The 15,022-nt window shown below is 41.6% G+C and overlaps 1 protein-coding gene across 3 annotated transcripts in view; it reads right to left on the bottom strand.

Annotated features, from left to right (window-relative positions):
• The window catches only part of cdc42bpb (CDC42 binding protein kinase beta (DMPK-like)), a 30,546-nt gene that overhangs the window by 3,485 nt on the left and 12,039 nt on the right, over nt 1–15,022 (bottom strand). For 2 of the 3 annotated variants that reach the window (XM_061901433.1, XM_061901436.1), the window contains exons 6-30: nt 13,202–13,295; nt 12,930–13,130; nt 11,900–12,148; nt 10,663–10,882; nt 10,480–10,587; nt 10,280–10,413; nt 9,958–10,200; nt 9,080–9,190; nt 8,723–8,982; nt 8,530–8,635; nt 8,314–8,438; nt 8,140–8,245; nt 7,062–7,210; nt 6,895–6,992; nt 6,712–6,791; nt 6,403–6,474; nt 6,242–6,313; nt 6,068–6,173; nt 2,973–3,109; nt 1,750–1,889; nt 1,173–1,254; nt 889–1,102; nt 754–816; nt 453–694; nt 20–374 (exon numbers count right to left, since the gene is read on the bottom strand). In XM_061901433.1, coding sequence (XP_061757417.1) covers nt 20–374; nt 453–694; nt 754–816; nt 889–1,102; nt 1,173–1,254; nt 1,750–1,889; nt 2,973–3,109; nt 6,068–6,173; nt 6,242–6,313; nt 6,403–6,474; nt 6,712–6,791; nt 6,895–6,992; nt 7,062–7,210; nt 8,140–8,245; nt 8,314–8,438; nt 8,530–8,635; nt 8,723–8,982; nt 9,080–9,190; nt 9,958–10,200; nt 10,280–10,413; nt 10,480–10,587; nt 10,663–10,882; nt 11,900–12,148; nt 12,930–13,130; nt 13,202–13,295 — 3,767 coding nt within the window. The remainder of the gene's footprint in view (nt 1–19; nt 375–452; nt 695–753; nt 817–888; nt 1,103–1,172; nt 1,255–1,749; nt 1,890–2,972; nt 3,110–6,067; nt 6,174–6,241; nt 6,314–6,402; nt 6,475–6,711; nt 6,792–6,894; nt 6,993–7,061; nt 7,211–8,139; nt 8,246–8,313; nt 8,439–8,529; nt 8,636–8,722; nt 8,983–9,079; nt 9,191–9,957; nt 10,201–10,279; nt 10,414–10,479; nt 10,588–10,662; nt 10,883–11,899; nt 12,149–12,929; nt 13,131–13,201; nt 13,296–15,022) is intronic. The other variant, XM_061901435.1, reaches the window with a different exon arrangement.

Raw genomic sequence — 15,022 nt, 5'->3', positions numbered from 1 at the left:
AGTAACGTGAAGGACGTACTGCAAGCGAGCGGGGTCGCGGGCCACATCAGCTCCTGGGTCCGTGAACGCCGCCCCTGACCGTCCACGAAGACGCCGAGCTGACTGAAGCAGAGCAGGAACTCGCTGGAGCCCACCTCTAATGCGTGGAGGGCGTCTAAAGGTTGCTGGGCTAAGAAGGCTAGCGACGGATCAGACGGGCTCACCAGACTAATGGGTGACGATTCGCCCTGAAGGGCGAGGAGCGCAAAGCCCGAAGGATAACCAACGCAGAGGCGCTCACAAACTATTCCCAACCACTGCACCGTTCCAGGAGCCTGGACCTCCCACAGTTTCTTGTGATGCGGTTTTGCACGCGTGATCTCAAAGCACAGAACCTGCAGGGAACAAAAGCGACCCATTGGTCAGGAGCTAGTGAAGGGGCGGTGCCACAGTGTCACAGCTTGACTTCTCACCTGCCGTTTGACCGCAGCCAGCAGGCAGGCGGTGCCGCCAGGCCGCAGGACGCCAGTCGTGAGAGCCTGACATCCTTTGGTTTCTGTCAGTTTAATGTCAAAAGTGGACTCGCTACCCTCCAGAACCCCCCAAGGATGAAGATGGACATGGCGATTTCGCCCACACAGCACAGCAAAGATCTTCTCCTTAGGGATCAGATCGATCTGGCAAACCTTCTTACTGTCCGTCGCTCGCACGATCACTGAAACACAAGCAGTACGTTTGACAGCGAGCTCAAGACCGAGTCAAACTTTGACTCACCATCTCTGGTCACCTCCACCACAAACAGTCCGTCCTCGGTTCCTAGGACGACTCGCTCACGATCTGCAAGATGCACAGAAGAGACGACAATGAAGACGCTGAGCAGCAAGAACAAAGAGTTCAACTGTTACAAACCGAGCACGGTGGCAGAGAGCGTGCTCTTGATGATTGGCAGCGAAGCGTCGTAGGCTTCATGCAGGACGTGGACCTGCTGGTTCTTCAACGAGTTCTTGCTCAGGATGCTCTGGAGACCCTCAAGGATCCGAACCCACTTCCTCTTCTCCACCTCACTCTCAGCCAGAACCAGCAGAGACACAGAACACAGCAGCGAGCTCAGCTGAGACGTCACCTGAACGCAAAGTCGCAGGTGAGACCAGAACTACAACTTGTAGGTGCGACTTCAAGTGGATGTCGAATACCCTGAAGATGCAAGGGATGTCTTTCCTGGTGGCGTGGATCACATCGGACGCCAGGACAGAACTGACAGAGAACTCTTCATCTCTACGAGGAAACATTGGCTGACATCAACTGCTAGAAAACTCCAGGAAATCACCATGAAATCATCACCATGATCATGGACTTACAATGAAATCATAATGGAAGCACTATGAAATCATGAAATAACCATAACAATCACAATGAAATCATTCAAGTACAATAAAATCACCATGAAACAATTATGAAATCACTGTAAAATCACAAGGAAATCATTAATGAAATCATCTTAGAATCATAATGAAACAACCATGAAATCATCATTAAATCATAATGAAATAAAATGAAAAAAGCACAATCAGATGCTTGATTCCATATGCTTTTCGAATATTAATATTGGCAACTATCATCCTCATTTTAATTATAGCCGCTAAAATCATGATTAATGCCTACGTGAAATTATAAAACCATCAAGAAAACATTATGAAATGATCATGAAAACATCAGAGAGTCATGAGGAAAGGATTCCAAACAAACAACAAATCAAGCTACTCCAGGTACCTGAGATCCAGCACCAGACTGGCCACCATTCCTGGCTGAGTAGACTTCCCCTCAGGAACATCGTAAAGAAAAAGTTTGCAGTCGGAGACAACGGCAAAAGCTCGCTGCCAACCTTTCTTCACGCCGCTGGGCTTTGGAATCTGATCAGGTGAGAAAGGCCAAACTCTACCAAAACACCATCCATATTGACAATACAACAGATGTTTTTATTCTATTATGCGTACATACTACATTAGTGTGATAACATTATACTAATACTATATTGCTACTCCATTAAGGGCCTTATTTACTAAAGGTTTGGGTGTACTGAAAGACGTGCAAACCTGATAGCACAGTGATCAGTGGATTGCGTCTGTTAAGTGAGCAGAATAAGGCGTGCAATCCATTTTGCATCTCTGTCTTCATTAATATGCAAAATATATGGTAATTCTCTAAACGTCCACAATTCGGAGAGAAGATGCAAATATAATTATGTAGCACGCGCAATGTGATTTATCAACACTCATCACCGTTTTGCAAGCACTATTTACTGTTTTATTTAGCAAGAGTTATAGGGACGTGCAAACTGACAATTCCACGCATGGCTGCAGGATCAGTGCTTGCGCTGCGCAGACAGACAAAGGACAATGGTAGATGTCTCCTGCATGCTTGAAAACAGCAAAATCCCAGCGGTAAGGAGCATGATAACATAAATGTGCAGTAAATGAGTGTCTCTGTGGTGATGCTTCAGTGTTACACAAAAAATCCTAATTTAAATAAGGTGGTCTGCACCACTTTTTAGTTGTACAATCAGTCTTAGTAAATCGCGCACAGTATGCCTACTTATATTACACACTATTTTCTAGATTGCACACACTGGTTAGATCTTAATGATTTAGGCCCATAGTGTGCATAAACTACATTAGTGTGCTATCATTATACCAATACAGTACTAATATCTAATACCACATTGGTACTGCACTAAGTGTGTACATACTACATTAGGGCTCTAACATTCTCTACGGTACTAACACTACTGCACATGTTACAATAGTGTGCTAACATCATTCTAATTACTACATAGCTACTGCACCAAGTGTGAACATATTACATTAGTGTGCTAACATTAAACAAATACTACATTGTTACTGCCCCAAGTGTGTACTGTGTACATACTATATAAGTTTACAGACTTGTATTACACGGTACTTTAGTCAGTATTTCAGCTGTGCAAGGTTTCCTACCCTGACGTAGCCCTTGTAAGCGGTCCCGATGCCCCTTAGGACGTCGACACCTTGCGGTCTCTTAGCATGCTCAGCTGGGATAGGGCAGACCAGGGGAGCGTGGTCTTTACAGGTCACGTGACAGACGAAGGAGCAGACTGTGGTGAGAATATAGTCATTACAAGGTGCAAGTGGACCTGTTCACTATTCATTTGTCACAACTGTCATTAAGGAGTTTTCCTCTGCCTAAAACAAGAGGATAACCATCACAACAAAGTAGCGTCCATGGTAGGAAGGTACACGTGGAAATATGTGTACGCCTGGGAGAAAGGAGTGAAGACATGTTCTACTTTTCAACAACAAGACAATGTGTAAATTCAATTTTACTTGTATTACTGTTACCGTACAAAGTACTGCTATGCTTTGCTGTATTAATTAGGTCAGACGCAACAGCTGTGTTTCTATTACTCCTAGAAATGCGCAAAACTTAAATATCACAGGAAGAAACTGGTAATGGAAACACCCCCTACATTTAAACGATTGTGGCACACCACCACGGCAAGATTACTGCCGCCACACCTTCAAAATGAGCTTTTTCTATATTTTTTTCTATGAAAAAAGGTTTTTTTAACACGAAAGCAAATTTAAGTTATGTATTGTACGAAGGGATATACTGTATATTATTTGCTTACTGTTGGCTATAATCATTTTGAAAAACAGCTCTAATGTCATAAAAAAAATTCCTCTGTGCTTTATTTGGGGAAAAAAAAATTTGCATTTAAAATCGCCTTTCATGCACCTAGTTTCTTTCCACATTTTGAAAAAATGCACGATAGCTTTATTTGAGACTGTAAATTGACCATAAATATGAATGTTAGTGTGAAGGATTGTCTATCTGTGCCCTGTGATTGTCCATGCTAATTTGAGTGAGCTTGTCTATGAGCTAGTCCATTGTACGTTAGCATTAAGCTATCGGCATTACAGATCAACCTTTATAGGGCTATATAAGTAAACATTGATTGATTGATTGTATTGATTTTTCAGTTTAATCCAAATTATATTATTAATCAAACATTATTCCTACATGTATGTGCACTTCGTGTGTATATATAATGTACTTTCTTGAGTGTGGTTAGTTTTTACAGTGACTTCATTGTAAAGAATAACAAAACAAGTAATTTTTTCCCAAATGTAACTCAAATGACTGTTTAAACATTTGGCAAACTAAATTGCAACTTTAAAGTATAGACTGAGTTACCTTTTACAATAAACAGCAGCAATTGAAATTGAATTGAACAAAAAGAACACAGTCTAACAAGTCAAATTATTGGTGTTAAAGCTGATTGGAATTCTGATTCTGATATAACAAATATTAATATTAATGTTATTAAAGGTATTATTAATAACACTAATATTTATTTTTAAATATGCACAATACATTTGTATAGCCCTTTTAAAGAAAATATATGCATCATTGCATTTCATAATTACAGTATATCATTTATGATGTTGTCATATTGACCATGCTCTTAGCCATACCCCCACCTCCACGAATATAGTGGCAATCAAGGGGAAAGCCTGCCCATATTTCGAAAAACCTCTCAAATACCGCAAAAAATAATGACACTCTCATGAGGTGTTTTTTCAGATGTGTCGCAAAAGCATGACGTATCACTATTTTCACATTTACAGGGCACCTAAACATCAAAACTGGCAGGGCGCTGATGCAGGATAACTAGGGCCGATGAGTCGTCTTGGTCCTGCTTCCGATCGGTCATCTGGGGTCAAGCGAGGCGGCACTGGGCTGTCTCGAAGGTCCATTCCCGGCAAAAGAAGCCGACACTAAGGCTCGGAGAGACCCACATGCCCGAACAATGTCAAGGGGGGCCTTGAATCCAAAATTTGTTTTGTGAATTCCTCATTCGCAAATCTATCCCACAAATCCCTTATTCGTAGCCGCTGCCATACGTAAGGACATTGCCTTTGAGCGATCACCCGCTGCCATCGTCTTTTATTGACAAGCAAGGCAACAGCGGTGGCTGCATTTGTAATCACAGCTCCAAAAACCACGGAATCACAAAGCGTCCATCTTCCTCAAAGTGAAGTTTGCGGGACGAGATGTTACGAGAATTACGGCTCATGACGCAAAACACCCTTTAATAGAAAAACCTACAAGTCGCAAATATACTTTGCCAGAATTTTAGAAATGGCGCTTTTATTTTGCGAAAAACTGCGATGGAAAAGCAGCTAATGACACTGTGGACGGTAGATGTTTGAACACAAAATGTTTATATATTTTTTTGTGTCTAGTAATTCATGTACATACAGTGCACCCGGAAAGTATCTACAGCACTTCAATTTTTCCATCTATGTTACAGCCTTATTCCAAAATGGAATAAATTCATTTTTGTCCTCAAAATTCTACAGGCAATACTGCATGATGGCAAAATGAAAAGTTGTTTATTTAATCTTGCAAATGTATTAAAATTAAAAAACTAAAAAAATCACACGTACATAACTATTCACATCCTTTTCTCAATACTTTGTTGATGCACCTTTGGCAGAAATTACAGCCTCAAGTATTTTGAACATGAGGCCACAAGCTTGGCACACCTATTCGAGCATTCCTCTTTGCAGCACTTCTCAAGTTCCATCAGGTTGGATGGGAAGTGTTGGTTTTCATCCAGGATATCTCTGTATATTGCTCCATTCATCTTTCTCTCTATCATGACTAATGTCCAAGTTTCTGCTGCTAAAAAAAATTCCCACAGCTTGAAGCTCCCACCACAATGCTTCCATGTAGGGATGGTTCTGACCTGGTGATATTAATACTTTCCATATGCCCTGTATAACAACACTACTTTTTCTCATGAATTTTGATTTTGACATGTTTTGCAGGTAGAGTAAATAAACCTGCTTTCAAGGACACTTGAAAGATGCTTACTTAAACGTTGATACTTTATATTTTAGTCACCTAAAATGTTGTGAAATGTAGTCAACTAAAAGTAGACTAAAACAATCAATTGCGTTGACTGGAGTATGACTAAAATGAAGCTGAACTTCAGTGTAAAAGTCATAAAAAAGACACGTTAGACAGCAGGTGGCGCTGTGCTCACCTTCACAGGCATAACCTTGTCGCATCAGCCCCACCATCAGGGAGGTGCAGTGGGTGCACTGTGTTGGACTGGAGAAGGTCTTAATGTTGAGCTGGTGAGCTTTGGGCTGCAAGAAATGAGAGATTTAGAAATTTGAACTTCTAAAATAATAAAATAATATTTGAAGTTCTCTACCTTTAGCGGGGCCACTGAAGAACTTTGGTCAGTAAGGGAGGGGCTGGTTGGGACTGACAACACCTTCAAATCCTATAAGACAGACACGTCTCAATGTAGGCATTGTCTTTGAAACCCTCTGATGGGCATTGTCTCTGAAACCCTCCGATGATCAAACATACTTCGTTTTCAGAGGTGGAAGGTGAGGAGGGCAGGGTTTCACTTCTCAGGGGGGTTGAGTCTATATCAGATGTCTGCAGGTAGAACATGTAGAAGAAATATGACAAAGAACAAATTATGTCAACTGCATCATAGGAAATGTCAACAATATAAGTAGTTGTAAACAGTAAAGGTTGTTCTACTTTAAAGTATTCCAAATATGAATGAAACAAAACATTTAAAGTGGAAATACAGCACAAGAATGACATTTTCATGTGATTTGATTCTGCTCACTAATTGGTCAGAAAAATCTACAGAGAGAGCTCACTCACTTTGAAGGTCAGGTCAGGTGCCAACGGAGATGTGTTGAAGTATTCAAAGATGGCGTCTTGGAAGTCTGGCAGGTTCAGTGCTGCTGACACAAGTTTGAAGGGTGAAGTATAGGACGCCTTAAACACACCTTGATTCTACATGCTAATTGTTTGATGCTACTCGTTGCCAGCGTGCACGCTCACCTTTGTCCGAACGCGACCGTGTGTCGTCCACTTCCTGTTTCAGACTCTCCATCTGCTGCACCATCTCTCTGCTCCTCTCATCTGACTCTTTCAGCTTACTGCACGAGAAGACAGGATTTTTTTGATATATAATTTATTCCTACAGATAACACAAAGTGACCTCTGACCTTTCCAGTGCCATGTTGGCAGATTTGACCTTGCGTAGTTCTTCCTGGACCAGTTGTTTGGCTCGGATCTCAGCATCCAGAGCAGACTGCAGCTCCAGACGAGCAGACATGTCCAACTTCTGGCTGCGACGCACTTTCCACAGGGGGTCCTGCATTGTGTGTGTGTGTGTGTGTGTGTGTGTGTGTGTGTGTGTGTGTGTGTGTGTGTGTGTGTGTGTGTGTGTGTGTGTGTGTCAGAGAGAGGTTAGTAGTTTGTTAATTTGCTGGATTTAATTCATCATCTCTAACAAGCTGGGATCAAACAAATAACATATCTACCTTCCAATTCCCAAACAGCTCGCATACTTTAAATTATTTAGCTGCTATTTTCAAATAACCTAAACAACTAGGGTTGTGAAACTTTAGGCACCACACGATTCAATTCGATTCTTGAGGGTAACAATTGGATCAGAATTGAATCTTGTTTCAAAATCAGAACACTTTTGCTGGTTCTATGATTAACTACATTCCTCCATAAAATGAATAAACAACTGTGATAAATTTCTATATTATTCAAAAGAAAACAGTTTTTCTTCAATAAAATTCCACCCAAACATAATAATAATAATAATAATAAATACAAATAAGGCAACAAGAGCAGTATCACGCACTTCTCTTTTCTAAAGTAAATCTGTACAGCAGATATGGGCATCTAAATGATAACTATGATTTCCCTGACTGGTTGGACAAGACAGACCAAAATAAAATCCAAAATCGATTTAAAAAAAAAAATGCTAGACATGTAACAGGCTAACACTAACTCAACTGGATATGTTTGTGTTGTCATCTTACCACTGGCATTTATTCTTTACTGTTATGTTATATTGTTTATGTATTTATAAAAGACTCACTTGACCCTTGAAAACACTTCAGGCTTTTTACTTTTTAAAACCATTTGGTTTTCTGTATGTACATAGACTTAAATATGAAACATCTGAGCAACATTATGTTATCAACATTGTCAGATTTGTATAAACGACTAGAAAACAAAATTTCAAGGGCGTTTGCTTGCTTTAATTATGATTAAAGGTGTTATTACCAAAGGTCTGCTTCCCAGGTTGGAGCTGCGTAGTGTCTCCAACTCTTCAGTCATCTTGGTGGCCAGAGCTTGAAGGTAACCACGAGCATCCTTCTCGTCACTCACCCTGCAGCAACATCTTTTGTGAGGACAGCGCCCTCTTGTGCTCATTCAGAGAACAAACAAGCTACTCACCACTGAATGATCTCAGCAATCTGAGCCTCCCAGTGGGCTACACTTTCCTTTTTGGAGGACAGATCTTGAAGTTCATCCTCCAACTGACGATTCTGAGCAGTTAGCTTGTCCACAAAGAAACACAACTAATTGAGGACAAAGCAGGAACATGGCGATCACAAACAAGCAGCAGCAGCACAACTTCATTCAAAGCAGGCGTGAGCTCCAATGAAACACCTTGTCCGTTTCAGTCATCAGTTTGCGATTTTCTTCAATCTGGAGGTTTCTCTCTCGCTCATGTTTCTCTTTCAGGACAGCAATTGCTTCGTCCATCTCCGCTTGTCTGCAGGGAGACCAGACCGTCAACCACAAGCCAGTAAATTAACAGTTAGTTAGCTGGTGCTACACAACTTCTCCGAACAAGACACACCTGTCCCTCTTGTCTTTGTCCAACTTGTCCCTGAGCTGCTGCAGCTCTTTATTGCTGGCAAGCTGCAAACATTCTGAGTCATGGAGGTCTTTACTCAGGTTCTTTATTTCAGAAGAATGTGCGGAGTCTCTCCTGAGCAACTCATCTTCGTAGAACAGAACCTTTTTGTCAAGCTCCGCCTTCAACCGAGACAACTCTTGCTGAGACTCCACCCCCCATGCTGCAGCTCCTCGTCCCTGTTGAGACTGAGACCAGGATGCCTGTAAGACCAGATCAATGTCCAAATTCTCCCTCTTTTGTCAAGACATTGGTTTGAAGAAGAAGACAGACGTGTGAACCTTTGAAGTGACCTCTGACCTTCAAAGTCTCCAGCTCCGTCTCCAGCTGTTTGGCGTAAACTTGGCTGTGCTCCTTCAGCTTCTTTTCTTTGGAAGCTTCTGCCTTTACGTCGTTCAGCTGAGCCTCCAACTGAGGAGAAACAAAAGGCACTTAAAAGCTTGAGCAGTCTCAACAGAATACAATTAATCATTTTCAAATGCAGTAAAATTAATTGCATCATGGCATGTGAATTATTACAGATAACTCTACATTTCATTGAGAAGGTCTGTGATTGTGATCCCAGTCGTTCTCCTTTTCCTGTTTTTTTTTTTGCTAGAATGTTTGTCTACAAATTATAGAAGGAGAATGGCCTTCGTCATCATCTCATGTTCATTCACATTTCACATGGACTGTTCTTATTCTATATACATCTTACATAAGTTTACTTTATGTGTGGATTCAAATTTGTTTGCATATGTAGATCTTTTTGTAAGATGACAAGTTTGCTTCCTTAGTTGATAATGAAGTATGCTGATTGGAGAGAAGTTCAAAGCTGTTTGAGCTACTCATCCCTTTTTATTGTTGAAAATGATAAATTGCAGAGAAAGCCTTAACTGAACGATGAGATACAGCTTTGACGTTTTAGAGGGCTTGAAGGGGAGAAGTGCTCTTGTGCAGCATAAGCAGGCTTGCTTTGAAGACATAATCAGTGCTTGTTTGATTCACATCTTACATTTTGAGAATCATTTTTTAATCACTGTTTTGACACCTTTACAATTAATGTTTTTGTTTATTTCATTATGTTTATTCTTGTCGGTCGCACGTTTTCTGCTTTTTGAACACAGAATTGATATGAACTTTCTTGCCACCTTCAGTGGTAAAAAAAAACAACTACAACAGTAAAGAATTCATATCACCTCCTTGCGATTCTTCTCAGTCTTGCGGATGTCCTGTCTCATGACTTCCATCTTCTGGAGGATGACGTCCATCTCCTCCTCCTTGTCTCGAAGCTGACGTGACAGACGCTGTTTGGAGGAGCGCAGCTCGGCCATCCTTTCCGACAGCTCAGACCTCTCTTGCAGTGCCAACCTCCTCTGGGAATGGGCTTCCTTAAGTTCTTTCGACTGGCTCTTCAGACGCTCAAGAGACTCCACCAACTGCTGCTCACCAGGGCAAAAACAAAGGTTAGCTAATGCACGAGGACGAACGAGCACGTCATCCCCGTCGGGAACTCCTTACCTTGTTGACGTCCTCCTTCTCTTGTCTCAGGGTCTTCACCTGTTTTTCCAGAATCTTCACTTTGGAGGCAGAGCTCTCATAGTCTTGTCTCAAGGTGACCGCCTCCTCCAGCTGGTGCTCCAGCCTATCAGAGTCTGGGAAAGCAAAGGCGTGTAAATCAAACTATTGGTCTTCCAATTAACAATTGGTCCTTCTCTGACCGGCCAGCTTCTTCTTCAGACGCTCAATTTCCTCGTTCAGCTTCTTGATCTCTTTGTCTGGACTCAGTGTTCCTCCACAATGCGGAGCCTGCAGGGCCCGAGTGGACTCTAAAGGTACACAACACACACAAAAGGTCAAAGGTAAAACGCACCATGTGAGCTAAGAAGTGTTTAGGGAACAACCTTGCAGTTTGCGGTTCAGTTCCTGCTTCTCCTGCTCCAGACTGCGTATCCTCTTCTCAAAGGCCTCCACCCCCTGCCCCCCGCCTCCCTCCTCCCTGCAGAGTTCTGCTCGGGGGAGGGAGCCACGGTCAGAAAAGCAGCTTTCAGTGGTGTAGGTGAAGCCGACAAACGGAAGGTGTTGCCCAGTGAAGCCCGTGTGAGATACTGGTGGACGGATGTCCTATTCAACAAAGAGCAGTGAGAAGAACACCTTGGTCAATCAACATTTGTCATCAAATAGCATAGAAAGCTTCAACCATGACATTGGAGAGAACACTACTGACATTATCAAAACTGGACGTCCCCAGAGGACTGACTGCATGAATGTAATAATAACACATAAGACACCTGTATAAATCTTGAGACCGTGAAAATGATAATGGTGTAGAAAAATAGGACAATACAGAAAAGAGTAGAACAACCGAAAATTAAACCATACCTAAAATGATGAGAAATTGCTAATAACACTCAAACATTGCTAATAACAATCAAAAAGTCTCAATATTTTCAGTCCTGAGAAAAGTATTTTTCCCAAGGATGTTTATGTCAGTTTGGTATCAGACGTGAGCACGAAGCTTCATTGTGGAGCAATGATGTTGACAGCTCTGGAAGGTTTTTGCAAGAAGTAAAGAGTGCATTACAGCAGTGCAAGCAAAGTTCTCTGCATTTACAAGAGCGAGGAAAGGAGTAAATTCTACAATATTTCTGATGGTGATCTTGCACACGTTTGGAAGAATTTGACTAAAAGGTTGTTAGGGCCAAAAAAGAAGCTTTGTGATGGTTTTTGGATTCAAATCACTTGGCTTCAACCACAGTTTGGTCTCTTCAAGATGACGTTGACGAGATTCAACACTAAACTTGTTGGGATGCCTGAGTAAATTCATTTGAGAATTCCTTTTCTACCAGTGAGACAACTCATGATGAAACATTCTGTAATAGTCCATATGCATCATAAAGATGAAAGGGCTTTGCACAGGAGATGCTGGCACATGGCGGTCAAATAGGATCCAGTTCCCATGTGCCACGTTGACAGACTGAATGATGATGTCATTGAGGTGAAAGTGAGCTTAAAGCAAGTCCCCCTGTTACTTTCATCATCATCATCATCATCATCATCATCATCATCATCCCACCAAGAAGCTTCTGGAGTTCAGCACACTAACCGATAAGAAGAATGATAGCAACAAGTTATCCTCACCGGGTTCTTCAGGACGTCATCATCCACATCAAAGTTGGACGTGTCTGTGGGAGACGACACATCTGGAATGTACGGCGCTTCGGCAGAGCGGATATTGTCCCAGTCGATGCCGGAGAAGAAGGGGTGGTTCTTGAAGTCTGCAATCCCGTTTAAACCAAGCCGATGCTCCCTCGGGCACAAGAGCCTTTGGACCAGATCCTTGGCAGAGTCGGACACGTCGCTCACGTTGGCAGGAAACTGAAAACGCTCCTGCAAAAGAGCAGTAGCAGGGTGAGGGTACAGTGAGAGTAGAGTCAGGGTAGAGTGACTGTTGAGTCAGGATAGAGTGAGGGTCAAATAATGGGAGAGTCAAGAAAAAATGAGGGGAGAGTCAGGATAAAGTGACAGTAGAGTGAGGGCACAGTCAGGATAGAGTGAAGGTAGAATGATGCTAGAGAGACGGTAGAATGAGGGTAGAGTCACGATAGCATGAAGGTAGAATGATGGTACAGTGACGGTAAAGTGAGGATAGAGTCAAGATACAGTGAAGATAGAATGATGGTAGAGTGATGGTATAGCCATGATAGTGAGGGTAGTGAGGGTAGAGTGACAAGTGTTCAATAGTTTGTTTTTTTTACAATGTGTGCAGATGCAGATATAATTTCTTATCTTACTACAATTATTGTTGGTGTTCATTCTACTTATTTTTTTTAAACTTTTTTCTGCAATACTTGTTCATAAGTCATATCTAAATTCTAGATCATATCACAGATTGATCCAAATGTACTGCTGTGTACCTGCACACACTTCAAGAATGTTCTGTATAAATCAGACTGAAATGGAGGACAGTGGCGTACACTGAGGGAAAACAGTTCAGATTTAGAAATAGGACGAGAGCCTGGGGACAAAAGTGACGACCCTAAAATGGCACCAGAGGATGAGGCATGAAAAGTGCCATCCGAACCATGTCTCCTGGTCTTTGGAAAGGAACATTAATAAAAACATTTGGAGTCTCACAAGTTCGACAAAAAATACTTTGTGCTCTTCTGACCTCATGGTTCATGATCTTGCCATAAGTTTCCACCAGAGACTCGGCGTAGAAAGGCGTGTCTCCATAAAGCATCTCGTACACGCACACTCCCAGGGACCACCAGTCACACTCTGGACCGTAGCGGCCCATTCCATCCTCCATGGCCTGCAGTATCTCTGGAGAAATGTAGTCTGGAGTACCCACTGCCACCGAAGACTGCACCTGCAGAGTCAGAACACATGTTCACGTCTCCATCAAACTGGACACTGCATATGCATGTGTGTCTGCATTACTGTGCCATCTTCCATCATACGCAAGCAAGATCCAAAGTCCGCGAGTCGTATGTGACCATTGACATCCAGCAAGACGTTGTCAGGTTTAATGTCTCTGAAACAAAAAGCCGTTTTGTGAAGCATAAAGCTGGAATGTTTAAGATGCTTATGACGATTGAACACTTCCTTTATTTAGATATGTATTAAATATACTTTAGTGTCAATTTCGCTCCACATTCATATTTTTAATTTGCTTTCTGAATAAGTCTGCAAACAATCGTTTTGGTAGTCGGTCCTCGTAGATCCAAATGAAGCTTTTAATGCCTTTCCCATTGAAAACTTGACTTGATCTCCCTGTAAGCACACTAATTTAAGTACTCGCATAGGTAAGCAAATGATAAGTGCTCACATGTGTGTACTTGTCATGTTCTTACCTATGTCATAGGTAAGTACATGACAAACACACACATAAGTAAGTAAGTGACAAGTACACACAAGTACACATTGAAAGGTAAGTGCATGAACTTGCAAGTGCTCATGTAAGTGCATGCCAAGTACTTATTTAAGTAGATGAAAAGTACACACATAATTATGTAATTATAATACACACATAAGTACATGAAAAGCATTCACATAACTATAAGTAAGTACATGACAAGTACTCACAAAAGGTAAGTACATGACAAGTACAGACAAGTACACAGAAAGGTAAGTACATGACTAGTTCTCATGTAAGTACATGCCAAGTACAAATCCAGTTTCCATATGAGTTGGGAAATTGTGTTAGATGTAAATATAAAGGAAATACAATGATTTGCAAATAATTTTCAACCCATATTCAGTTGAATGCACGACAAAGACAAGCTATTTGATGTTCAAACTCATAAACTTTATTTTTTTCTGCAAATATCAATTAAAGGCCTACTGAAACCCACTACTACCGACCACACAGTTTGATAGTTTATGTATCAATGATGACATTTTAACATTGCAACACATGCCAATACAGCCGGTTTAGTTTACTAAATTACAATTTTAAATTTCCCGCGGAGTTTCCTGTTGAAAACGTCGCGGGATGATGACGCAATGATGACGCGTGTTTGTGACGTTATTGGTTGGAGAGGACATAATAGCTCAGCACTACTTACAGCTAAAAGTCATCTCTTTTCATCGCGCAATTACACAGTATTTTGGACATCTGTGTTGTGGAATCTTTTGCAATTTGTTCAATTAATAATGGACAAGTCAAAGTAGAAAGATGCAGGTGGGAAGCTTTTAGCCTTTAGCCACACCAACTCACAGTGTTTCCTTGTTTAAAATTCCCGAAGGTGAAGCTTTACTATGGATCAGAGCGGTCAAGCGAACATGGATCACGACTACATGTCAACCGGCAGTTTTCGGTGAGAAAATTGTGGAAATATGTCGCCTCTTACCGGAGATCAGCGGAGCCAGCGTCCTCCTACTGCCGTGACTTCTCTCAGCAACTCTGGCGTCAAAACACCAGTGGCCACACCCCTCCGACTTTAAGGTACTCATTAACTCACTAAAACACTAGCAACACAATAGGCAGATAAGGGATTTCCCAGAATTATTCTAGTAAATTTGTCTAAAAACATCTGAATCGCTCTCACTTGCCATGGCCTTTTTTTTTGTTTGTTTTGGTAGGCATTCACTCTAAATTTCCTCATTCACGAATCTTTCATCCTCGCTCAAATTAATGGGGAAATTGTTGCTTTCTCGGTCCGAATAGCTCTTGCTGCTGGAGGCTCACATTATAAACAATTTGAAGATGTGAGGAGCCCTCACTCGTGTGACGTCATCGTCTGCTACTTCCGGTAAAGG

The sequence above is a fragment of the Nerophis ophidion genome, linkage group LG05 (genome assembly GCF_033978795.1).
Source record: "Nerophis ophidion isolate RoL-2023_Sa linkage group LG05, RoL_Noph_v1.0, whole genome shotgun sequence".
Classification (NCBI taxonomy): Eukaryota; Metazoa; Chordata; class Actinopteri; order Syngnathiformes; family Syngnathidae; genus Nerophis; species Nerophis ophidion.
This window is presented reverse-complemented; position numbering and strand designations above follow the sequence as displayed.